The sequence below is a fragment of the Canis lupus genome, chromosome 1 (genome assembly GCF_011100685.1).
Source record: "Canis lupus familiaris isolate Mischka breed German Shepherd chromosome 1, alternate assembly UU_Cfam_GSD_1.0, whole genome shotgun sequence".
Classification (NCBI taxonomy): Eukaryota; Metazoa; Chordata; class Mammalia; order Carnivora; family Canidae; genus Canis; species Canis lupus.
Window position 1 is genome coordinate 95,735,373 of NC_049222.1, and position 27,349 is coordinate 95,762,721.

Below are 27,349 nucleotides of genomic sequence, written 5' to 3' on the forward strand. Positions count from 1 at the left end.
CTTGTCCCACACACCTTGATGTGTTTATTTTCATTTTCATTTTTTTCAGTGTATTTTATTTTCCTTTAAACTCTCTTTGACCCACAAATTATTTAGAAGTGTGTTTAGTTCCAGGTGCTTGGAGATTCTAAATTTGTTGCAGTTTGTGTCATGGCCCATGATGTGGTCTTTTTCAGAATGTGTTCCCTAGTCACTTAAAAGAATATTCAGCCATTGTTCAGTGACTGTTTTATAAATGACACTTACATCTTCTTTTGTCTTTTTTTTGTTTTATAAGATTTTATTTATTCATGAGAGACACAGAGACAGGCAGAGACACAGGCAGAGGGAGAAGCAGGCTCCTCGCAGGGAGCCCAATGCGGGACTCGATCCCAGGACCCTGGGATCACACCCTGAGCCGAAGGCAGATGCTCAACCGCTGAGCCACCCAGGCATCCCAACAATTAGATCTTCTTAGTTGATGGTGGTATTGAGGTCAAATCTGTCCTTGCTGATTTTCTGTCTAGTAGTTCTGCAGTTACTATAGTTGTGATTTATCGATTTTTCCTTTCACTTATTTCAGTTTTTGTTTCTCATCTTTTGTAGCTCTGTTGTTTGGTGCAGATTTTCTTGGTTAATTGATCCTGGTTATCACTATGTGATTTTCTCTGTCTCTGGTAATTTTCTTCATTTCAAAGTCTACTTTATCAGATATTAACATAGGGACTTCTGCTTTCTCTTGATGAATGTTGGCATGTTTTACTTATTGTATATATTATATATACATCCACTACTACGTTATTATATATCTTCTTGTATATTTTCTTATAGGCAGGATATTTTTGGGCCATGTTTTAATTCATTCTGCCAATCTTTGTCTCTAAATTGTGTATTTTGGCCATTTACATTTGAGGTAATTATTGGATATATGAGGACATTATATTTTTTGTTTCTTATTTGTTATCTCTTTTTTGTTTTTCTGTTGGTTTTGTCATTTTATTAGCTCAGGTAGAGAAACCTTTACCTTCCTTCACATTCCTCTGCTCTCCTCGTTTATAATCCTTTTAAGTTTTTCCTTCACTTCACATACATTGAAAGCCACATCAGATAGTGCTATAATTTTTACTTAAGTCATCCAAAGTAATTTAGAAAACTCAGGAAGGTAAGAAAAACCTAGTGTATTTGTTCATACTTTTTACTTACTGTGTTCTTTCTTCCTTCCTGACAATCTAAGATTCTTTTGTTTTCTTATTTTTTTCTATAGAGAGCTTCCTTCAGCCATTTCTTTAGAGGATGTCTGCTGGGGACATTTTAGTTTTCCTTTAGGGGGTACCTTGGATTCCCTTCTACTCCTAAAGGATCTTTTTGCTTGTTATATAGAATTCTTGGTTCAGAGTTCTCCTCTTCCAAGTATTTGGAACAGAGTGACATGTTTTTCTGATCTCCATGATTTCTGATGAGGAATTGGTGGCTCAAATTATGTGTCATTTTAGGGGAGCTATTTTCAAGATTTTCTCTGTGTCATTCGTTTCCAGAAGCTTTACTGTAATCTTGGCATTTATTTGTTTGAGTCTACCTATATGAATTTCGTTCAGCTTCTTTATAGGTTTCAGCTTCTTTCCACATCTGAGGCATTGTCAGCCCTGATTTTTTTGACTCCCTGTTCAGCCTTACCCTCTCCTCTGTCTGTCCCCAGGACCCCACTGAGGCCAGTGTGGCATGTTTTGTGGTAGTTCCACAGGTCCCCGAGGTTCTGTTCTTTGGCGCTTATTTCTCTCTGGTTTACTCACGTTGACTAGTTTCTGTTGTTATGTCTGTCCATTCTCGGATTTTCCTCTGTCTTGCCTACCAGCTCTCAGCCACTATACTTTTTCTTTTTCTTTTGGTCATTGTGTTTTTCATTTCTAGTTTTCCCATGTGATTCTTGGTCTCCTGTTTCTTTGCTGAGACTTCCTGTTTTTTCACTTGTTGCAAGCATGGTCCTAAGTGCACACTGGAACCTTTTTGTCATGACAGCTCCAAAGTCATTATCAGGTAACCCTGACATCTGTCAACTCAATATTGGTATTTGTTGATCATTTTCTTTCATCCTGTTTGTTATCTCAGGTTCTTGTTACATCAAGTGATATTTGAAATCAGGACATTTTATTATGTATTCAATTTATGCTTTATTGAAACCTTACGTTAATTGGCTTTCCCTATCACTGTTCCATTAGGGGCAGGGGGGCACTACTGCCTCATTACCACCAGATAGAGTTACAAGTTCAGGGTCCCCATTCTGCCTCCACTGACCCCAGGGTGGGGGTGTTCTCACTTCCACTGGTGTTAATGAAAGTCCTACTCTGCCCTGAGCCTCCTCTGATACAGCCCAAGCTAGAAAGAGGAGGGTACCCCTCTGTGCAGGGGAGTGGAAGTTGGGGCTCTCCATGTGCTCTTCACTACCACCATGAGGGCCACTTGGTACCATCTCGCAGGGATAAAAGTCCCGGATCCCTTCTCTGATACAACCATGGCAATTGTTGGGGTGCCTCTTAGCTTTGTGAGGTTCAGAATCTAGGTACCCTTCAGCCTCTGCTGGTGTGTGTAGGAGGGGTAGGCCCAGGTTTTTCTGTGGCTTGGCAGCAGTCGAGTGCTTTCTGCTTGCTGGGCCTCCCCCTTTCTGTCCCTTTGGCCACAGAGAGCAGGCTTCTGTGAGAACTTTTTTGCCTGTGCTCCTTGGCACTTCCATTTGGCCAACTTTGTCAGCTCCAAGTAAGGGAAGTCCATGAGACATCATTTCTCAGGTCCTTGGCCTATCTCACCTTACCACTTTCAGAGTCTTTTTATGTTTGTTTTATATGTAATATATTTTTTAAATAATACAACTTAATTTCAAAAAAAAAAAATTCCCTCCCTGATTAACCCCATTTAGAAGATCTTACTGAAGTTTCATCTCCAAGACCCAGGGTCAAATCAGTATTACTTCTCTTGGCAAAGGCATGTCAAGTTTGTGCTGGTCAAATCTGTGACCCTGCCGAGGGTGAGATCACCAGTGTTTTATGTGTTTCTCAGAAAGAGAAAATTGCTGTGGGTGAACAGACATGCTATCCATAGTCAGATACTTGCGGAATTCTGAAAGGGTTAAATTCAGCAGGGGTGTGCTTCGTCGAGTAGAATCAACATGGTAGCTATGTGAAAAGCACTTGCAGAGTCAAATGCAAACAATGGTGTGTAAGTGGTCAAACGTGTTTTATTGATTTGCCATGCTCAGGTTAACAAGTGGATGTTGGTCAACTTACAAAAACATGCATTCCTTTTCTGATAATGTTGACAAGGCCGTTTAAAACCCCAATTTGGTGTGTCTCTCTTCCTTGCAGAGATAGAGCTGCCTGCTTTGCCATTCAGAAAGGATTACAGGCATCACGTAGTGACATTAAGTTATTTAAGCATAATGATATGGCTGACCTGGAGCGCCTACTAAAAGAACAAGAGATGGAAGATCAAAAGGTATGATTCTTTTGAAGAAAATTATACAGTTCTTTTGTACTTGCTAACCAGCTAAATTATATATGAAATGGTAATTTGTCATGAAAACTTGCCTGCGGATCACATTTGGATATGAAGTGAGGGCATTCCTGCTTATTAAACGCACTCCGTGTTGGAGAGCCAAGCCTGATTGTAATTGCCTCATCGTTGCCATAATTACATATGGCAGCTTTGAGAAGAGGTAATGTAGGCAGCTTTCTAAAAGAGAGAGAAAAACAGTGTGTGTGTTGGGGGATTGGGAGTGTACTCTGCACTCTACAGAAGTAATACCAGAATGCATTAGTGTGGTGATGAGATGTACCTTGTGAATTCAAAACAAGTTTATTTATAACAGAATAAATCATGTATCAATTAACTGGAAGAAACAGTGACAGCAGATCCTAATACATGAGTTTATGAACAAAGTGACTGTCTCCCTCCAGACACCTTCCCCTGGGAGCTCTGAGCAGCTATTGCCTGCAGGAAACAGTGACCCCAGCCTGATTTCCGTCCACGGCGCAACCTGTGGGCACCTCCCCTTCCCAAGCACATGCACAGGTGTAGACCTCTGAGGGGCAGGCAGTGGGGGTGGAACCAGCTCCTTGGTGTTCCCATCAGAGTGCAGCGGTGGGGAGGTGCCCAGAGCATCACTGGTAGAGTTGTCACTCACTTCCCTGATGACACGGTTGGAGAAGGCAATTCTGATCTGTGGCTCTGCAGCACGAACTGTTGTGTGGGTCTGTACACAGCCTGGGCACCACATCCTTCATCACAAACACTACTTTCCAGAGGACTTTTCCAGGGCAGCTCATTCATTACCAGAGTAATGGATAAAAAATACACATCATGTTCCTTAATTTCGTTAATTTTCATTCTTCCAGATAAGATACATGCATTATTCCTTTAAGATTCTGTTGTCTTTACTTAGGTGATGGCCTAAGAGGAGCTCTTGATGAATACACACTTTGTCCTGATGAATATGCATAGACTCTCACTATTTGATGATAGATATGCTGTAGGCGAATGTTTCATAGTTATGTAATTTAGAAAAATCTGTCAGGAAAGTCTTAGAACTGACCGTTCCACTGATTAATTTCTTTTGACAAATTGTAAAAAGATGTCCCATATTCTGATTCAGTAATAGAATGCTACCAGATTGGAGAACTTGGACTTGAAAATGTGACCAATGAACCAGTCTTCTGTGGAGTATATTTTCCCAAGGGAGTTTGTATTGATTTGGAAAATAGGTTGTGTGTGTGTGTGTGTGTGTGTGTGTGTACCCATGCATATTTGTTTTATGAGATTTATCATCTGTAGAGCTTTTTTTTTTTTTTTTATGAATGACAAAATTCTCTTGAAATCTATTTCCATTTTACAGTTTTTATCTTTTTTACTAAATAATTTATACCACATTTTCCTGGCAGGGGTAGGATTTCTAAATAACATTACATTTTGGTTTTTGGAAAGAATTTTTTTTCAATTTCATTTTCACATTAGTACTAATGCCCAGTTTTTAAATATTTTCTACTTTAGATGTTCATCTTTTATTTGAAAGTGAATTAAAATACTGTGATTTCATCCAGGTTCGGAACAAGCATTTTGTGTCAGTTTTTTAAATAGTTCACAGATGTTTTTTTCATTCTCTTTCATACAGGATTCTCTTATTCCATATTAATTTTTCTTTTAGAAAGGGACAGGTAGAAACAGTTCTTGGGAGAAATACAAATAAATGTGAACAAGTGAAAAATACTTGTGTCTCCCTAAGAATTAACAAAATTAGGCAAGGAGGTTTCACCTGTCTGATTAGGGAACATTTTTCATAATAATAACCCGTGCCAGCACTGGTCTGTGTACAGGAACAGAGGCCCTCCCATAACTTTGGGGCGAGTGCCAGTTGGCACAGCCTTTCTAGAGGGTAAATGGGCAAAGATATTCCAGAATTCTTTTTTTTTTTTTTAAAGATTTTATTTATTTAATCATGAGAGAGAGAGAGAGAGAGGCAGAGACACAGGCAGAGGGAGAAGCAGGCTCCATGCAGGGAGCCCGATGTGGGACTCGATCCCAGGTCTCCAGGATCAGGCCCAGAACTGAAGGCGACATAAACCGCTGAGCCACTCAGGCTGCCCTATTCCAGAATTCTTAAATGTCTGTACCCTTGGACCTGTATCTGGGGTGCTGTCTTGAAAAAAGAATCAGAAGTGGTGTTAAAAACTATAAAAGATACTCACAACGTGATGTAAAAAAGCAAAAGGAAGGAAACGGCCTACATCTAGCATTGGAGGAATAGTTACTATATAGTATATCCATAGGTCGAATAGTACATCTCCATTGAAATTATGTTTTCAGTAATATGAATTAAAATAATTTTTTAAAACTCAGATCCTAACACTATTGCAGCACAGTCCTGATTTGAACCAAGTCATTTATAAAGATACATCTTCATGAGAAAGACCAACGTTATCAATGCGTGGTGTAACTACTTTGTTAAAAATTTTGTGCGCTTTCCCATTTCCCAAGAATTCTATATTGAATATTTTTTAAGTCATAATAAAAATACTTGATTTTGGAAAGGTAGGGAGAGGCTCAGCTCTCCTCATATTCTCACCCATGACCCCTGGCAAACCTATGGCATTTGAGTGTAAGTTCAGAACAGAGTGAGGATGGCCGCTGTACTTGTGCATACTTCAGCAGCAGACAGGCTTCTGAGTGTTACTGCTGTGGATTCTAAAATGTCCCCAATTAGAAGCTTTAGAGGCAAGAAACCTTTGAGTAGGAAGATGGTGTGAACTCTGGCTGTGGATCTCAATATTTTTTCAGCCCCACACACCGGAAGCATCTACATATTCACCAGTGTGAGTGCTTTACTATCAGTGACTTGCCATCAGTGGGATGTTTGAAATAGCCCCTCTGCCACCACCTCAGACATGCCTGGAAGGGTCATATTTGAGTTTTACTTTTACCCAGTAGTAAGGTAAAACCATCTGCTATATGGTAGATGAAGATGAGCACGGTTTGCCTGTTTAACTTTTTATCCTGGAAAATCTCCGCTGCATTCAAAGGAAGCACAGTAGTACAAGAAGCCCCTGTATCCTTCTCCCAGCTTTGTTATCAACGTCCTGCCATTCTTGTATCGTCTGAGCCTCTTCCAAACTCCCCACCTCATCTCTGTGATGGTGGCCATCATCATTTTAGTTCTTTCTGTTTTAGATAAACTTTTTAAGACATTGAAGTGAACAAATCCTAGCCATACATTTTGATCGATTAATAACCCCAGTTCATGGCCTTTTTGTGACCTAAAACATGCCTATCTCCCCAGAAATTTCCCTCGGGCCCCTTCTCAGTTATTCTGGGTATGGAGGGGTTTGTTTGTGTTTCAGTATACTCAGAGCGCCTATACTTGTGTGTGCATGCATGTGTGTGGTCACCTAGTTGGTTGTGAGAACTGAAAAACACAAGAGAAGAAAAGCACTGTTCTTTGTCTCAAAATAACAGGGGTATGAAACCTTGAACTTGAAACTTACCCAGACTGTCTGTTACTTACTCAGATGGATAGATCTTGTCAGGTGGAGTGCTTGGGAGCATCTAATAGCGTCTGCATTTGGAGCTACTGAAATTTCATATGTCTTTTTCTTTTCTTCTAAAGAATCCTCGCAAGGCTCGGGTCACACGACGTTTCATTGTAGCAGAAGGGCTGTATATGAATACCGGAACTATCTGTCCTCTTCCAGAACTGGTAAGCAACTGTGTTTACTCAGTATTTTAGTACTTGGACTGTGGGGCAGTAATGCTTTTTGTTTATGAACCTTTATAGCATCTAACATCTTCATTGCTTTGCACAATAGGTACCATAAGTATGTTCTGACCATACCAGGGAAGTAGATTAACAGTACATGGAAACCCTTGTCTTTATTTTTTTTTTTTAAGATTTTATTTATTTATTCATGAGAGGCAGAGGGAGAAGCAGGCCCTCTGTGGAGCAGGGAGCCCAATGTGGGACTTTATTCCAGGACCCTGGGATCAGGACTTGAGCCAAAGGTATACACTTAACTGACTGAGCCATCCACGTGCTGCCAGCCCTGGTCTTTAAAGAATAATCAGGGGGAGCCCCCGTGGCTCCACAGTTTAGTGCCACCTTCAGCCCAGGATGTGATCCTGGAGACCAGACCCGGGATCGAGTCCCACGTCAGGCTCCCTGCATGGAGCCTGCTTCTCCCTCTGCCTGTGTCTCTGCCTCTCTCTCTCTCTATGCCTCTCATGAATAAATAAATAAAATTTTTTAAAAATAAATAAGTAAATAAAAATAAAGAATAGTCAAATACATTTACCTTAAGTATACAGTTTTTTTGGTTTGTTTAAAGATTATTTATTTTATTTGAGAACAAAAGAAAGCACAAGTGGTGGGGAGGGGCAGAGGAAGAGGGAGAAGCAGGGAGCCTGACAGGACCAAGGACCCTTAGATATAATCCGAGCTGAAACCAAGAGTTGGATGCTTAACCAGCTAAATCACCCAGGTGCCCCAAAACTCAGTTTTTTTAACAGTGAAGGCAATATACTGGTTTTGTTTATTTATTTTAATTTTATTTAAATTCAATTAATTAACATATAATGTATTATTGGTTTCAGAGGTAGCGGTCCGTGATTCATCAATCTGATATAACACCCAGTGCTAAAAAAAAAAAAAAAGATGCTCATTGCATCACGTGCCCTCCTTAATGCCCATCACCCAGTTACGTCATCCCTCCACCACCACCCCTTCAGCAACCCTCTTCCTATGAAGAATCTCATGTTTTATCTCCCTCTCTGATTTCATCGTCTTTTATTTTTTTTCTCCTTTTGCTATGATCCTCTGTTTTGTTTTTTGTTTTTTAAATTTCATATACGAGTGAGGTCATATAATTGTCTTTCTCTGATTGACTTATTTCACCTCAGCATAGTATCCTCTAGTTCCATCCACAATATACTGTTTTTAGAAACCATGACTATTGAGATTTCTTTTTCATTGAGGTGAAATTCACATAAGATAAAATTAGCCATTTTAGAGAGTACAGTTCTAACATTTAGCATCGGCACCATAGTATACAACCATCAACTCTCTAGTTACCTCCCAAGAAGACCCCTGCCCACTAAACAGTCAGTCCTCATTTCTCCCTGCCTGTGGCCCCTAGCAACCACCAAACTGCTTTCTGTCTGTGGATTTACCTAGTCTGGATATTTCTGATAAATGGGATCATATAACATGTGACCTTTTGTGTCTGGCTTCCTCAACTTGCCATGTTTTCATAGCTCATCCCGTTTTAGCATGTATCAGTCCTTCATTCATGAATCTTTTAATGCCAAATAATAGTCTGTCATGTGGACCTGTTGCATTATCTATCTATGGACAGAGATTTGGGTTGTTTCTGCTTTCTGGCTGTTAGGAGTGCTGCTATGAACACTTGCTATGAACAAGTATTTGTTTGAATCCCTGTTTTCAGTGTTTGTTTTTTTTTTTTAATTTTATTTATTCATGAGAGACACAGAAAGGGGGGGGGGGGGTGCACAGGGAAAAGCAGGCTCCATGCAGGGAGCCCGATGTGGGACTCGATCCCGGGTCTCCAGGATCATGCCCTGGGCCAAAGGCGGTGCTAAACCACTGAGCCACCTGGGCTGCCCTGTTTTCAGTGTTTTTGTGTATATTCTTGGCAGTACAGTTGCTGGGTCAAATGGTAATTCTGTGTCTCACTTACTGAGGAACTGCCTGACTGTTGTCCCCAGAAGCTGCAACATTTTACATATCCGCATCCACAGTGGAGGAGAATTCCAGTTTCTCCACATCCTCATTACTCATTTGTTGTTTTTTTGTTTGTTTGTTTGTTTGTTTGTTTTCAGTTTTTGCCATGTGAAGCACATGGTTTTGATTTGCATTTCCCAAAGGACTAATGATGTTGAACCTCTTTTTTTTGTTCATTTGTATATCTTTGGAGAAATATCTTTAGAGGTCTTTTGCCCTTTTTAAAATGGATTGTTGTCTTTTTACTGTTAAGTTAATGAGTTCCTTATATATTCTAGAAACTAGACCCTTACCAGATATATGATTTGTAAATATTTTTCCAATTCTGTAGGTTATCTTTTCACATCTTTGATTAGTGTCCTTTGATGGACTGAACTTTTTAATTTTGGTGAAGTACACTTTATCTAGTTTTTTGTTGCTTGTGCATTTGGTGTCCTAAGAAATTTGTTGTCAAATCCAGGGTCATGAGGATATACCCTTATGTTTTCTTCTAAGAGTTTTATAGTTTTAGCTTTTATTTTAGGTCTCTGATCCATTTTGACTTAATTTTTGTATGTGCTATGAGCCATGTGTCCAGCTTCATTCTTTTGCATGTAGTTACCATTTGTCCCTGTACAATTGTTGAAGAAACTATTATTTTCCATTGAATGGCCTTATTAGCACCCTTGTCAAAAATCCATTGACCATAGAGAGATGGGCTTATCTCAAGTCTGTTCCACATCTGTATGTCTAGCCTTATGTCACTATCACACCATCTCAATTACTGTAGCTTTATAGTAAATTTTGCAATCAAGACATGTGAGTTCTCCAACTTTGTTCTTTTTTAATAAGATTGTTTTGGTTCTTTGGGGTCCCTAGAAATTCCATTGGAAGTTTAGGATCAGCTTTTCCATTTCTGTAGAAAAAAAAATGCCATTGAAATTTTGATAGTGATTGTGTTGAATCAGAATTGGATTGGATCTATAGATTGTTTCGGGAAGTATTTCCAGCTTAATTAATTCTTTGAATCCATGAACACAAAAGTATTTCCATTTATTTAGATCTTTCATTTCTTTCAGCAATGTTTTGTGATTTTTACTATCTTTTTGGTTTTATTCCTAAGTATTTTATTCTTTCTGATGCTATTATAAATGGACCTGTTTTAGGGGTTGTTAACTGCTAGTTTATAGAAATACAATAAAAAATACTGATTTTGTAGGGTTTTTTTATTTTTTATTTTTATTTATTTCTTTTTTTTTAAGGATTTTTCTTTTAATATAATTTCTACACCTAACATGGGACTCAGACTCACAACCCTGAGATCATGAGTTGCATGCTCCACTGATTGAGCCAGCCATGTGCTCCTGATTTTGTGTTTTGATCTTGTATCATGGAACTTTTGCTGAACTTACTATAACTCAAATAGTATTTTTGTGGATCTTATCCTATACATAAAACTCCTATAATCTACGAACAGAGATAGTTTTACTTCTTCCTTTCCAATTTGGTTGTCTTTTATTTGTTTTTCTTGTCTGATTGCTCTGGCTAAAACTTCCCATACGATGTTGACTAAGAGTAGCAAGAGGGAGCAGCTTTTCAGGCTGCCACCAATGGAGTATGATATTAGCTGTGGGTTTTCTATAAATGCTCTTTATCAGGTTGAGAAAGTTCCCTCCTCATCCTAATTTGTTGAGTATTTATACCATAAGAGATTTGGATTTTGTCAAATGCTTTTTCTGCATTGGTGGATGAGTTGATCATGTGATTTTCCTTCATCCTATTAATATAGTTAATTTTCCTATGTTGAACCCTTGCATTCAGCCACTGAAATGTGAATCTATAAGTCCATCATTTGAATGAGGATTCAGAGTAAGGATTTCATATCTTGTTTTTAAAGCTTTTCACTGTTTCGTGAGGAAATCTAGGTGTATCTTAAGTATCAGTAAAAGAGATGTATTCATTTTCCTGTTGTTCTTTTCGTGTCAAAGACTGATAGAAGGATATGGGAGTGATAGAAGACCAAAAGATACCAGCATTGCATATTTAGGACTATTAATAGTAAAGCAGTACCAATGGATAGATATACAGCCAAACCATGAAACAAATGTAAAGTGTAAGGAACGAGTCAAGTATATATTAGCAATGAGTTTGTAAAGGTTATAGGATACAAATTAGGGTTTGACTTTGGGATTCTTGTTTGTTTCACTGATTTGTCTAATTGTGTACCACTATTGTCATGATATAAAATTTTTTCTAAAATATGAATTTTAGAAAATATTCATATAATGTTCCATACATATTAATGAATAGAAAACAGTGTTGAAAAAAAAGATAGAATTCTCCCCCAAATTAGCTTATTCTTTGTTAGTAAAAATTCATCTAAATTTAGTGGTTAATAATAGCTGTATTTTAATTCAGTTGTGAAACTGATGACATTCGTATTATTTAGAGATAAAGCAATTAAACATTAGAGGGAGGGCAGCCCAGGTGGTAGCAGTTTAGCGCTGCCTTCAGCCCAGGGTGTGACCCTGGAGCCCTGGGATCGAGTCCCATGTCAGGCTTCCTGCATGGGGCCTGCTTCTCTCTCTGCCTATGTCTCTACGTCTCTTTCTCTCTCTGGGTCTCTCATTCATGAATGAATGAATGAATGAATGAATCTCTCATTCATTCATGAATGAATGAATGAATGAATAAATAAATAAATAAATAAACATTAAAAAAAAACATTAGAGGGAAAAAACCATATACAAACATGCATATGTTCAGCTTTCCACTGTGTAAACAAAAAAGTAACATGAAATAATTAGAATCTACAGATAAATATACATCTAAGTCTTTGACGGGAAAAGACTTTCTTACAAGCCTACAATCAAAAAGAAAAATAGATTTGTAAAGCATATTAAAGCTTTTTCTGATTTAAAAAAAAAGTGCCATAAGTTCAAATTAAAACATAGTACCACAAAGGGAAGAATATGTGCATATCCTCAGGAGTTTTTGTATATAATCAAAACAATATTTAACAGGTAGATTACGTGTCTTTATTCAAAGAGATATCTTAATATTTCTCTCTTTAAAAATTGGCATTGTGCTATGTTAGTTAAATTTAGAGCATCCAAAGTACAGTATGTTTTCATCATCGTGGTACAGTTGACCCTTGAACAATGCAGATCCTAGGGGCACTGACCTCCACACAGTTGAAAGTCCACATAACTCTGGATTCCCCCCAAAACTTAACTACCAGTAGTCTCCTGTTAACTGGAAGCCCTATCACATAAATAACTGATGAAAACATATTTTGTAGTCCTTACAGTAAAGTAAGTAGAGAAGAGAAGATGTTAAGAAAATCATAAGGAAGAGAAAATACAGTGCTGGACGGTATTTATTTAAAAAATCCACATCTCAGCAGACCTGCGCAGTTCAAACCTGTGTTGTTCCAGGGCCACCTGTAGTTAGGTTCTAGAAAGTGCACGTACATAGTTATGTTCTATAAATGGGCTGCAAAAATGTCATTTGTTCTCTGCAAGCCTCTGATCACAGCTTTTTCATCAGTTGGTATATAACCTTGTTTTATGTGTTTTCTGCTCAAAGACACTTTATTTAACACATATTATTGGTTCATTCACATTGCACTTAGGGCGGTCAGCACTCTAACTCATGCCTGAACTCAGCTGATCCAACACAACCATTTCTCCCTAAGACACATCATAGCCTTCTGGAGCTTAAGAACACTAAACAGCACTTCAGCGCTGTGCGCAGGGCCATCCTAAAACAAAATCACTAGCAAAAAGTACAAAATGCAAAAAACATGGCAATAAAGACACCCTGGAAAGGACACTTGTTCATGGTATGAGCTGAAGAAGTCGTCACACTCAGCTGGGAACATGCAGTTTTTGCCACTTCCCCCTCTGCCTTGCACATAGATTACAAAGAAATTTCAGCCAGTCAGCAGATGCACAAGTACAAATCCACCAGTGCTGAGGATCTATGTTTTCATTTTTTGTTTAACTTTGTTCTTCCTTGTACATCCTCTAGGGTGCTAATCATCAGTATTTTAAAGTTGTGTTTTGTTTACCGCTTAGGTTAAGTTAAAATACAAATACAAAGCAAGAATCTTTCTGGAGGAAAGCCTTTCGTTTGGAGTCCTGGGGGAGCATGGTCGAGGAGTCACAGAACATTTTGGAATCAGTGTAAGTTTTCCTTTTCTGGGACATTTCCTCATATAGAAAACATGCAGTTCGTCCTGCTACATACATTTATTTCATGGGCACAAGATGATGGTCATCATCAGTGTGCAGGGTCATGCGGTATGGTATCTGGTACTTTGCTGAGCCTGTAGAGGATCAGCTCAGCCACATCAGAGGCCTGTCCTCCCTCAGAACCTATAACTCACAGTGGCTAGTCATACAGTTGTGGTCTGTTTACCTGGTAGTATTTGATCTTAGCTTTCAATATCTCTTCTCTAGAAACAGGTAAATTTGCCTGCTGTGTTTTTCTGAAAATCAGTAAGAATTCCCTTAAGTAGTTCTTGAGAAAATATTATGGCAGTGAAAGAATGTTCTTTCTAATATTTATAATTCTGAATTCTCCCTTATTTCTGTGTATGGGGTATTAGTTATGACTGAGAGAGAGAGAGAGAGAGAGTCTAAAGCAGTGCTGGTACAGATTACACAAAGCCTCAAGGTCCCAGACAACTGGAGTGAGTTGGTCATGTGTTCTTTTGCTGATTGGAAATGAGTCCCAGCTGCTCCCAGTCTTAATGGTTTATGCCCCTGGAGCCTCAGGGAGGAGCAGTGCCAGCCTGTCCGTAGGATCTGTCTTCACCCACCATTGTGTAACCGGTTGAGTTGAAGGGGAACTTGCCTGCAAATCCTATGCATAAAAGTTTTACAACCTATGTTAAAAAGTTGAACTAAAGAACATAAAATCACCTTAGATTATCTCCATCCCACTGCCCATATGGTCCAGAGAAAACTGGAGAGCAGACCAAATATCACATGAAGTTAGATTGAGGCATACTCCTCAAAGACAGACTGCTGTTTGGTGAGTAAATGCACTGAGGAAAAGTGCAGGATATATGGACTATATTTAGATCCTGATTTCAGCAAATACTGCAAAACACAAGCTTTGTGAGGCAGGTATTTGAACACTGAATATTTGACGATATTAAGAAATTATTCATTTTTTAGGTGTGAAAATAGTTTTGTGATTATGTTTTTAAAGGGGTCTGTATCCTTTAGAAATGTACATGAAATATTTATAGATGAAACCATGTGAAGTCTGGGATTTGCTACAAAAAAATGATGAGGGCAGCAGGGGGCTCTGCATGATACAGGATTGTCCATGAGCTGGTAATTACTAAATCTGGTGATGAACTTATACTCAGTTCTACTTGCACGTGTGATTGAAATTTTTCATAATAAAAGGTTTTTTTAAAAAAAGACTGCACAGATTTCCTTGTTGGGTCTGTGGACCATTTAGAAACCCTTAGATGTGCTCAGACCATTTGTGATCATGACCATTAGTGAGTGCTTTAGAATGGCTGCTGTGTGCCCAGCATGCACCAGGTGCTAGTGCTGGAGCAGAAGGTGAGGGTCAGCAGAGCATGGAGTTGAGAAGATCATGGGGACTCAGAAGCCCACAAGACACACAGTAATTGATTTTATTTTTGAAAAGGTGAAAGGTAAATTTAATACAGGGGTGAAATGCTCAAAACTCTGATAGATTTGTTAGTATTTATCTCAAATACCTTTTAGGGAAAGGCCAGCTGGACTACTACTTAAGCAAGGAAATGATCTTATTTTGTACCTTTGAATATTTTTAATACTAAGCAGTTTTGGATTTCATCTTTTAATTTCTCTTCCTCCTTCCACTGTGAATAAATTGTCCATGCATGATGAAGTGGCCAAAAAGTATAAAGTGAGACCATTTCAGAGGTGCACTTTGAAACATCCATCCTTGTAGCGATAGATTTTGTATGATATATCTTTTAATTTGCATGAAGGTAATTTGCTTGAACCAAGGTGTTGATATGCTCAATGCTGAAATTTTGTCTCTAGGCCTGACAGGGGTCTTTTTTTTTTTCTTTTTAAGATTTTATTTATTTATTCATGAGACACAGAGAGAGAGAGAGAGAGAGAGAGAGAGGCAGAGACATAGGCTGAGGGAGAAGCAGGCTCCATGGAGGGAGCCCGATGTAGGACTCGATCCCGGGTCTCCAGGATCACACCCTGGGCTGAAGGTGGCGCTAAACCGCTGAGCCACCCAGGCTGCCCTATTTTTTCTTTAAATTGAAGAATAACTACCACTGTCCCACTTTTTTTGGCAGATTGATGATATTGATCTTATCAGCGCCAACATGGAGAATTCCCTGGCTTCTATTGGAGGTTTCTGCTGTGGCAGATCTTTTGTAATTGACCACCAGGTGGGTTCTTAAACTTTTTAAAAACAAAAGCAGAAACTGAAACTAGTTGCTCCACTGGTCATGCTGAAAGTTACTCAGCATATAACTTCCAATCCCAGAATTTCATTCTGACTTAATTTATCACAATTTTTATTTAAAAGTCAATTTGTAGAATCACTCAGAATATTTATATTTGAAATTATCTCTTTTTAAAAAAGCCTAATTTGTGTTACATGTATAACTTTTATACATGCATAGATCTTTACACCTTCACCTGAGGTGATGCAGATCTGGTGCCTTTAGGTTTTTTAGCCCACAAAAATGAGAAGCATATTTATGTCTTTAACTTGTTTATTTCTTCTCAGCGACTTTCTGGCCAGGGATACTGCTTTTCAGCTTCACTACCCCCGCTGTTGGCTGCTGCTGCAATCGAGGCTCTCAACATCATGGAGGAGAATCCAGGTATAATCTTCTGAACCCAGGACAGCAGACATCGCAGTTATGTCAGCCAGGTTGTGGTGTGCTTTTGGAGGAATTAGCTAGAGGCAAAGTGTTTACCAGACAGAACTGTGCATGTGAATGATATTACCTGGTGTTTATATGGAGAATGGCAGTGAAGATGTTGTCCTGCCCGAGATTCAGTGTAGAGCTTCTCCAGCCCAGGAGGCAGAGCCAAAGCCAAAGTGGGACTGGATCCCAGGATGGGCGGAAATGCCAGGAGGAGGAGTCAGCTCTGGGCTGGTTGTCATTTGAGAAGTTAGCTGAAGTGTGCTGCTGATGCTCAGTACATATAATTTATAGCTTATCCAGTTTTTCCCTTCAGCCTTTGATTCATTAGTCGATACGAAAGCCAAACCCAGTTTACCAACCATTAAAGCTCCTTTATTTAATGGGCCAGTTTGACTTAATTTCAAATGTGCCTTTAGGCTTTGTTAGTACCTCCTTACAAAGCCTAAAACAGAAATGAAAAAACAAGCCTTACCTGTTTTTTTTAAATTTGTAAAGTGTTAATGGCTTTAATTCAGAGAATCAGGAAATGTGTTTCTGGGTACATATTCATACGCTTGCTTGTCCGAAGGCCTAGCACTCCTGCTTCTTGCTTAGATATTTTAGTTTTTTAATTTTTCATGAATAAAGTGAAAATAGCAAGGAAAAGATAGTGAACGTTCCTACAGTATCTTTTACCGAATTGTTAAGGGTCCAGAAATAAGTAACATGTTTATACCCTTTATTAGCCAGATTATCTTGATGAGAACAATAGCAATTGTTTTGTTGTGGAAAACCTCATCCTAGATTCTACTGAAAGTGGGTGAGGAGGTGCTAGGGTATATGTCGAAGACTGAGGGTTGGGCCTTTGGAAGTGTTCCTGTGTGCTAGGAGTCTATAGGAGGCTTTGCAGCATTTTAAATTGATGAACTTGAACTTTAAAAATATCTTTAGTAGTATCAGATGTTGCAGATATACTCTCAAGTGCATTTTTTTCTGTACAGGTATTTTTTCAGTGTTGAAGGAAAAGTGCAAGCGAATTCATAAAGCTTTACAAGGGTAAGTTTTATATATTGTCAACCAACTTAAAGTCTGTCTATACCACATTTAATTAACTCATGAACAATTTTAAATGTCACCTCTTTGGTTTTGAGTCAGGGTCAGTTCAGACCCATAGGCTTGGGTCAGTTCAGCTGAACTGCAACTAAGAAATGAGAAACTCTGTTCAGCCAGATTTGTCTGTGGGCTTGAAGCCAGAGGACCCATTTTGTCATTGAAGAACCATGACTTTGTTTTTCTAAAAAGGTTAAAAGCTCATTAATATTATAGCAATATATTTGTTTCAAAGATGAAAATAACCACCAAACATGCTACCACCAGAAATAACTCAGGTGAGCACAGGAGAATCTCTTCACATCCGTACAGATAAAATGATAATCATTATACGCTATGGAATTAGGTGACAGTGGATTCATACAGGCCCTATTTTTTAGAAAAATACTAAGTTTTATTTTAAATTAATATAAGAACAACAGGTGAAATTGAAATGAACCTTAGGCGGTTTCACTTTTTTGTCTTAACTACACAAGAGTACTTCTAATGGACAAGGGCAGTGAGTAAATGAGCAGGTCACAGCTGTTCCAGATACAGTGAGGGCAGAAATAATTAAAGTTCTGGGTGTGTCTACATGATAGTAACAAAAGTTCTTGCATGATTTATGGTTAGGAGATGATATTTGTGTTGGTTCCAGCTACTTTGTTTTATGAAATATTGATATCCCAATATAGCACAGCATGTTGGACTCATTATAAATTCAGGAACACCAACCTCAGATGCCCTTCATTCTGTCTAGTGGTATTGCTGTCTTCATTTTATAAGCCCAGCCCTCCACCTTCCTTCTCTTCCCCATCTTTCCCCTTTCCCCAGTCCCCTGCCTCTCAATCCCTTCCCCACTCCCCATCTGCATCCGCCCACTGTCCGGACAGCCTGGCTTCACTGCTGTCACACAGATTCCCATTTTTTCTCTCACAAACCTGTGCACACAGAGCCATCCATCCGAACCAGTCTTTCCTCCAGGTATCATAGCCCTTTCTCCTCAAGGACCTGGTGCCTTTGGCTGTCTCTCCTCTTGTCATGCTTTCTGGAATCATTTGATTAGCATTGAATACACTCCATCCTCTAGCCTCCTAACTACCTCTTTCCCTGGACCCCACCTTCCCTTCCAGCTGCTAGCCAGTTGCAGCTTCTCCTTGTATCTAGTCTTCTCTGGTGTTTGCATTTTGTCCTTAGGATCTGATATCCTGCAGTCTTTCCAAACTCCTGTTTATTCTAATGGTTCGTTTCATTCTCTTTATGATGACATATATAAAAGTCCTGTTATCTGAATAATGGTTTTCTCTTCCTTCCAGATTCTTAGACATCTTGGTCCTTTTCTTGTCTTACTGCATTGGTGTAAGTCACTAGCACATTAGTGATTCTTCCATTGTAGTAGTGGTACACCTCTTCTGTCATTCACAGTATGAAAGCATTTCTTCATGAAGTATGAAGCATCATACTTTAAGTTTTCTATAGGTAGAATTTATCAAATTATTCCTAGATTTGGAGACTTTTTAAAAAATCATAGATATGTCTTATGCTGAATTACACTGTTACAATTTTCTGGTATTAAACTATGCTTGCATTCTGGAGTAAATCCCTTTTATTATAGTATGTTTTACTGCACTGTTTTGCAGCCTAGTTTATTGAGAGGTCTAGTAGGATGCATTACATTTAAAGAAAAGTGACAAATTATAGTGCTCATTGGTGGTTTGAAAGGCAGGTGAAGTTGGCTTCTGGCACCTCGCATGATGTGACACAGTCCTTCAGTAAAGTTTGTTGAATCCTAAATGACTTAAGGAATCAAATGTGCTATGAAGTGTTTTTTGTGCTAATTTTATTCTAAGGGAAAAGCAAATCTTTCTAAGTGAAGCTTGCTAAACAGAGTTTATCTAAAATGTTTAGCTTAGGGGCGCCTGGGTGGCTCAGTCAGTTAAGTGTCTGCCTTCAACTCAGGTCATGATCCCAAGGTCCTGGAATAGAGCCCCAAGTCAGGCTCCCTACTCTGCAGAGAGTCTGCTTCTCTCTCTGCCCCTCCCCCCCAGCTTGTGTTCTCTCTCTCTCTCAAATAAAATCTTTTTTTAAATGTTTAAAAAATTTAAAAGTGCTTATTAGCTCAATTTCAAAGTCATGTGTCACCATTTGTAGCCTAGGAGATAAGTCAGAAATCAAACTATTAATCGTATCAGATAAAAATGGACTTTAAATGAACCTGACCTGCAATTCTCATGACATCTATAAAAATCATTTGAAAATACAGGATTTCACTCCTAAAGAAGTCTCCCTTCCCTCCCTGAGAAGCAGATGTCTGTTCTGTTAATCCTAAGAAAGATGAAAATAATCATAATTCAAGTAAAACTGAACAGTAAACATCCAAATAAGGGAACTAACTATACAATATGAGCATAATTTATGAAAGGCGAGATATAACTAAAGACTGAGATAATGAACAAGGGAACAGTATCAATAATAAGTGGTCATGAAGGAAACAGTAATAGGAAACCATGGTGTAGATGCTTCTCTAGGGGAATGGTTTGGGAGGGAGGCCCCAGGAGGCAGTCCTCAGGCTGGGACCTGGCTTATTGGCCATTGCAGAAGATGGAGAGGAGGCGGTTGAGGAGGGGGCCTGTGGGCTATGGAGGGAGGGAGCAGCCTGCAGGCCTCCTGGTGGGAGCCTGGGGATGACTCTCATCTTCTGTGCAGTGTGAGCCAGAGCTGTCCACCAGGACAGGGAGCACCTGCACAGCCACACTCACAGAAGTGGCCTTGCAGGTGCATCCTAGATGAGCGAGCCCTACCCAGAGAGCTGGATTTCTGCTGTCTCTGTCAGGACTGGAGTCACTGGATGATTCTGCCCAGAAAAGCCACAAGCCTCTGTTCCACTCATTAATGCAGACTTCATACAACTACTTAGACGTGGGATATCATTGTGCCTAGAAGGGACTTACGCTTGCATGTGTGTGTGTTTCCTTTCAGCATTTCTGGGTTAAAAGTGGTGGGGGAGTCCCTTTCTCCAGCATTTCACCTGCAGCTAAAAGACAGCACTGGGTCTCGAGAAAAAGATGTTAAACTACTTCAGGAGATTGTAAATCATGTAAGTATGTAGTTCTTCTACCCTTAATCCACACAGTGCTGAAATGTCTAAATACTTAGCCTTCCAGAAAACCCATTCGCTTAGCATTTCCAAACCCAGGCTTTCATACGTGTGGGCCAGGTTGACATTATGAGTAACGATCACACACAGCCCTAGACAGCTCTCCAGGTGAACCCCCAGCATAGCCCAGAGACCAGTCACAATACTCTTATTACCAGAAAGGAAGAAAGACCGTATCTTTCCCAGGCCTAATTTGGAGGTTGATTTAAACATGCTAATCTCCTGAAAGTGATCTTACTACTAATTGTACCTTAGCTATTGACTAAGATATGCCTCCCTGGGGAGGACCACTTGCCCCTCTGTGCTTGGTAGAGCTGTGTTTCCTAGTGCCCCCCCCCTCCCCTGCCTCCACACAGCTCCTCCTCCTCCTCCTCAGAGAGGCGTGGATGTGGCAGCTCGATGAGCCTGTGCCGGGGCAGCCCTACCTTGACGAGACTCCTCCAGAATGCTAGCATGCACACAAGGATGAAAGGAGGCTTGTCCTGATGGCTCCTTCCAGGGGCTCTTGCTCTGAGGCCATGCTCCAGGCATCAGGGTGATGGCTGTCATCTGTCGTGTGCCTTTGTCCAGCTGTGGCCAGCGGGTTAGGCCGCTCTCCCCAGTCACATGGCTGCTCCACGAGGAGACCAGGCAACACTGGCCTCTGCTACACAGCTTGCTCTAGCATCCTGCCTCCTACGGTGTGTGAACTGCATCACCTGGGGGGACAGATAGTGGAGAGAGAGCTTCAAGCAGCTTGTGGCCTTCTGGAGTCAGTCGTCTTATAAAACAAAACCAAACCCAGACCCTGAGATTCCTCACTAAGTGAATGTGTGAATCATGGGCAGTCTGGCTGGAGTGAGTCTCGACACCTTCTGAGTGCAGAGGTGCCACACACGTCCCTTGGGTACAGCTCTGCAAGCACAAAAAGAGACTCCTTTCAAAGGAAGAAACACCCCACCGGCGCTTTTATCACCTCAGTGTTTTTACTATAATGTCACGTAAGTGTGTAGAGACGTAAAAGAAAATACAGCATCCTTGTGGTTAGGGTTCTTACACAGACGTGGCACCAAAACAGTTTATAAATTAAATACAAGCTAAATGGACACAGCAGTAAAAGAGCGATCATACTGGCTTCGTGTGACAGCACAGCTTGTGCGCTAAGCAGATTGCCCATTAGGGTCCCGGACACTAGCTGCTGTAGAGCAGCCTCTTGGAGCCGCAAGTCCCATCACCATTGCCCTCCAACCTCAGTCTCCTTCCACCCCCCTCAAGACAGCCCCCTGCATTGCTCCACGCCACGAGACCCAGGCCATCCCTGGCTGCCAGGGCGATTATTCCACATGACCTCGCCCTCCGCTCTTTCCTCGAGAGATCGCAGCAGTAGGGTCTTCCTTCTACTTGTACCAGAGACACTGAAGAGGGCAAGTTAGAGAAGCATCGGATATGCAGGCCGCACTTGTGCAAATTGTCCTCAGAACAGAAGAGAAGGCGAAAGTTTGCACAGCTCATGGATGCCAGATCTGGGCCCCGGCCCAAGGTTGACCGTCTCCAAGAAGTCCTTGTGAGAGCTGAATCAGGGAGCAGGGGCTCCAGGCAGGGACAAAATACAGCCTGGAAACTGCGTTTATGCAAAGAACAGAAGTCTTACAGTGTCTTTGTGTCCTCATCTCCAGCTCTGCTTCACACCCTGGTCAGTATCTGAGGAGACGGTTGCGGTGCAGAGACTCTCGTGTGAGCTTTGCAGAACTCAGAGCTCTTGCCAAGTTCTTGTTGCTTGACAAGACACTGTTTTTATAAACTGAACGATGGTTTATAACAATTCTTAGCCAGACCTAGGAACAGAGCCAGTCCAGATGTTTTCAGGAGGAGTTAGGTTCTCCAAGTACACTCCAGATGTAGCATCAGTAGAAGTCTGTCATTGTCGCCTGCTGTTGTTTTCTGTGTGCTGTTTTTTAGCAGCAGGAACGCAGCCCAGCGACGGACGTTGGGGCCCTCTAAGCAGACACCTCACTGCCCAGCACTGGGAATACTTGTTCCTTACTTTTATGAGTCCCTTGCTCTGACTTATGCTGTTGTAAATATAATTTATATACCAAAAACTTCACCCTCTTAAGATAATACAGTTGAGTAGTTTTGAGTACACCCACCTCATTCCAAAACATTTTCATCATCTAAAAAAAAAAAAACAAACAAACAAAACCTGATAAACCATTACTTCAATCTGATTTTTATACTTTATTTTGATAGAGATGTTTTAATTTTTTTTTTAAATATTGACAAATGGTTAATGTATGGAAAAGCTATGCAAATTATGGGGGGACACCAGACTCTTTTAGCCTGGTAGCACCTGCTCGAAGGTAGCCCATGGAAATCAGAGGAATTGTTAACATTTGAAGTGTGAGCCCTTTGTCTATCCTGGTGTTACTATTAAGTTCAACTTTTGGTTAGTTTCCAGGGCTTTGCTGGTACTATTTCCCTGTGTCTTACTACTACTTTGTTTAAAATGAAACTCCTAGCTATGTGTGACTATTTAAATTGAGTAAAATTAAAAGTTCAGTCTCGGTGGCACTACCCCTGTCTCAAGGTGCCTGGCAGCCACACGGTTTGCGGCAGTGGCCCTGGGCAGTGCAGAGCAAGGGCCGCCGCCGCACATCTGTGCCACTTGGTGCTGCTGGGGACTGTCCTGGTATTACCATCTTCGGTATTGCCTTCTCGCAGCTGTAACTGCAAAAATGAATTAATGCTGCCGTTAAGGATAGCATTTCAGATTACCTTCCTGTCGTAGTGAGCACAGTGTCTGCCACCAAGCTTGCAAATGTGTCCCTCTTCTTCATACAGTGCATGGACAGAAGCATCGCATTAACTCAGGCACGCTACCTGGAGAAAGAAGAGAAGTGCCTCCCTCCTCCAAGGTTGGTGGACGTTAAAATGTGACCTGACTTTTGTTTTTCCTTCTTTCAGAATTCTGTATAAAATACATTCTGTTCTGAAAACGTTTGAAAGACTATCATAGGATAAGGAAGAGTATGTACTATACTAAAGTCTAGTGCATCATGTTTTTTCCTCTTAAACCAGCCATTTTAAAATTGTTAACTCTAAAGCCCCACCAGGACTCGCTGTACCCTCCCAGTTAACTCAGAGAAGTGTCTGAGATCCCAGGACTGAACTGGGATGGCCGCAGTTCTGATCGGCAGAGGTTTGCTAAGGCCGTGAGGTGCACGCGCCGGTCCAGCCACATCTGCCACGACGGCCATCTGGTGCGAGGGGCACATCTGGGTGGTGGTGTTTACCCCACTGCCGGCTGGAGGCCGTTTGGTACCGCATCTGGCAAACACTTACAAACCATCCAGAGGAAAACAGCAACAGTGGGGAAAATCTAGAGAGGTTCAAGAAGCCATACACAGGAGGAGGGTACTTGGACTCTTGATTGAAAATTGATGCTTGTTCATCAGCACTTAAAGTGTAGTCGAAGTGGGTAGACACCCAGAACACGAAGTGCTCAGGGTCATAGCACAAGGTCGGTGAGTCCCAGGAGGAGGGCGCAAGTCATTCCGGGCTGGAAGGGACTCAGGCTTCCAAGAGCAGGTGAAGCTTAAGGCGAGCCCGAAAGATCAGGTATGTCAGACTCGTCGATACCGCCTTCTTGCAGGCTGCGCAGTGGGATGGGGACCCTCAACTGCCTCTGGGGAGCCAGAGCACAAGCTTAGAGGGAATGCACGAGAGGGCCCTGGAGAACAGGGAAGGCCCTGGGGTCCCGAGCACCATGCACACATGGAGGGCCAGGCCGGGATTCTGGCGGCAGACCACTGGCAGCGGCTCAGAGACGCCCTAAAGATCCTGCCCTCGCATTCCTGATCGCACCCAGGCGAAGGTGTAATCCTGTGTTGTGGGAGAACAGGGGCCACACTTGCTTTGTGCCCGCAGGGCTCTGTGTGCCACCTGGCACAGCTCTGTGAACATGTCCAACGGATGCTACCGACTTTTGCAGAGGGGCCTGGGAGAAGAGAGGTAGAACTGCCCTGTCAAGCTGATCGTTTTTGTCTTCAGTTTCCTAAAAACTTAAAAATTTCTGCCTTGCCTCAAAGTAGTACAGAACTTCCACATGACTTACTGAATTGTAAGTATGAGTGTAGGCACACACACACTCCTTGATTTGAGAAATGTTGAACTGCAGCTTAGGGCCTAGTGCTGCCCGAGCAGTAGATGATGTAGAGGGCGGGGGTCCCAGCACCCCTGGGCAGAGCTCCACCCCCAGGTTCCCACCAGTGGGGCTGGGAGCGGCAGACGTCTGTCACTGGCCAGTGTCCAGGCTCTGGGACGGAGGGTCCTGGCCACAACCATCCAACTCTGCTGCGCGGCGAGGAAGTGGCTTTAGACAGTAGGCCCGCTGATGGGTGGGGCCATATTCCAGTAGAACTTGACTTCAGATACAGCTGCCATAGACTCGCCCCTCTGACGGTTTTCTGTGTCCTTATTTCCCAGCATCAGGGTTGTGGTCACAGTGGAACAAACAGATGAAGAACTGGAGAGAGCCGCGCGCACGATCAAGGAGGTGGCCCAGGCTGTGCTGCTTTAGGCTGGGTCTTAGCGCCCGGTGGGCAGCTGCCACAAGGCACACGCACAGGCCTCTGTGTCACTTCCTTGTGACCTAGGAGAGGCCTGCGGGTACCTGGAGGGGTGGCCACCGGGCAGCATGGGTATGGACTTGGTGCCCAACCACGAGGAGGATGCTGGTTACTTTTAAAAAGAAAACAAATCTAAAAGCCCAGGAACTGATTTTTTAAAGAAGAAAACTAATGACAGCATATAACTAGTATTTAAATTGTGAGATTTAGTACTATTTAAATGTTTTATTATACTAGTATTTTATATTCTTTTTTTGTTTAAAAACGGAGCTTCAGTTTATCTTCCTCCCTCTAATAGTAAAGAGTGTGTAAGCACTCCTTAACGTTTCCTAGAATAATGTCTCTGCAGCACTAGAGCTTGGAGGAACACTTCGCCATCTAGGACACAAAACCTGTTTTCGAGGAGTTAATTCAACCGCATCTTTTTCAGCCTTCGTTCCGTGCAACTCAGTGGTGGCTAATATTTAAGGAAACACTTTTTGTGTGATTATGATGAACTTTTCATTATAATATATTTGAATCCTAGAATTTTTATATACACTAAATATTGATGTTACACCATTTCTTAATACGTAATCTTAACAGCCATGACCAGAGAATGAATAGTCATTGTATTTCCTAAGTGAGCAATAATTTAAATCAAATGCTACTTTATTTTAATATAATTGACCTTCACATTTATGTGTTGACTTCTAATCTGTTTTAGGAAGAGGGTTACTGTGATGATCCTAGCTAGAATAGAAATCATGTCCTTGATATTTTAAAATATCTTGAATGTATTCCTTTTGTGGACTGGGTTTGCCTAAGGACATATAACTACAGTCTTTTTCTAAGCTAAGGAAAATAACTTTTTAGCTTATGAATTTCAAATATCTAAAAATGTGAACACACTAAAAATAAAGTTTTTAAGCTGTACTTTAGCTGTTTTTTCTTTAGCAAACCAGGTTAGGTGGTGTAAACGTTTGTGCTCTGTGCCACAAGGTAGTACGTAAATATTACATCATTGTTTCTTCTCTTAGTAAAGGTGAAGGAATAAAACTTCTAAAAAATATGTTTAAGAATGCCATTTTTACAGTCTATGTTCATATTAACAAATGGTCTTCCAACATCTTTTTAAATAACATATTTTTTAACATTTTGTTTCTATTTTGCTTGAGGTATTTCATACATATGTGCCTTGTGATTGCTGCTGCTTTAAAGGGTACAGTACTCTTGGGGGGATGAATCTTTTTGCTTTATTTTTTAATGAAATAAACCCACATTCCTGACAATCAGTCTATTTGCATGTGTAATCTATTCAACAGAATAGTCTCTTGATTTTAACTTATCTGCATACATAGAAGAGTAATCTTGGTGTCTGTGTTTAGGAAATAATTAAATTTCTTAGTACCTTTCTTCAGTGTATAGTATTTGGAATTCCCTGGGTTCCTACTGGCGTGGGCCTCGGCCACTATTACTACACAGATGGTTGAGCCGTTGTTTTCATTATTAGCAGGTGGTGATAGCAACTTTTCAGCTATTTTTATAATATTTTCTGAATCAACATTTCAACATCTAGATATTCACTGCTATGTTTTAAAAATGACAGAAGCTTCTGGAAAAGATGGTGGAAACAACTTGAGCCCTTGGGACACATCAGCATTTTGACCGAAATAAAACTAACGTCTTTCTATTAAAACTACACAGCAACATCCAGTGACATACACCACAAAAACAATATGCTCGGAACAATAAAGTTATATAAAACTGAGGCAGAACACTGAGAGAAAACTCTCAAATCTGAAGCAGGGCACACATTTCTCTGAGAAGCAGTGAGAAGGTTCTATAAGGCTCTGTTCATGACCTGGCTGGGGCAAGCAGCATGGAAACCATTTGGGGACTGGTTTCCCACAGGGGTGGGAAGAACCAAATGACTGCTCCCCTTCTGTCGTCTATAGCTAGCTTCCAACTCAGGAAATGTGGGGCTCTGAACAAGTTGGGATAGGAAAGAGCATTGTTTCAAATCTAGAATTTCACTAATGAGACCGTGTGCATTTGTTTTATGTACTACGGAAATGTAATATGCCAGTTGGAGGATACCTTTCAATATCAGAAATATAAATGTGTGTGGAAAAGGTGCATCTTTAAATCTGTAAAATAAGGGCAGCCCGAGTGGCTCAGCAGTTTAGCGCCACCTTCAGCCCAGGGCCTGATCTTGGAGACCCGGGATCGACTCCCACGTCCGGCTCTCTGCATGGAGCCTGCTTCTCCCTCTGCCTGTGTCTCTGCCTCTCTCTCTCTCTCTCTCTCATGAATAAATAAATAAAAATCTTAAAAAAAATAATAATAATGGATTTTTAAGACGAAAAAGATTACTACAGACATAGAGATATTTC

At 40.8% G+C, this 27,349-nt stretch overlaps 1 protein-coding gene across 4 annotated transcripts in view; it reads left to right on the top strand.

Moving 5' to 3' along the window:
* The window catches only part of SPTLC1 (serine palmitoyltransferase long chain base subunit 1), a 65,040-nt gene that overhangs the window by 24,906 nt on the left and 12,785 nt on the right, over positions 1-27,349 (top strand). For 3 of the 4 annotated variants that reach the window (XM_038527291.1, XM_038527293.1, XM_038527294.1), the window contains 9 exons: positions 3,336-3,465; positions 7,127-7,216; positions 13,312-13,419; positions 15,558-15,653; positions 15,998-16,094; positions 17,123-17,177; positions 20,190-20,307; positions 23,188-23,261; positions 24,832-26,248. In XM_038527291.1, coding sequence (XP_038383219.1) covers positions 3,336-3,465; positions 7,127-7,216; positions 13,312-13,419; positions 15,558-15,653; positions 15,998-16,094; positions 17,123-17,177; positions 20,190-20,307; positions 23,188-23,261; positions 24,832-24,925 — 862 coding nt within the window. In that variant the 3' untranslated portion in view covers positions 24,926-26,248. Of the gene's footprint in view, positions 1-3,335; positions 3,466-7,126; positions 7,217-13,311; positions 13,420-15,557; positions 15,654-15,997; positions 16,095-17,122; positions 17,178-20,189; positions 20,308-23,187; positions 23,262-24,831; positions 26,249-27,349 lie in introns of those variants that run through there. The other variant, XM_038527292.1, reaches the window with a different exon arrangement.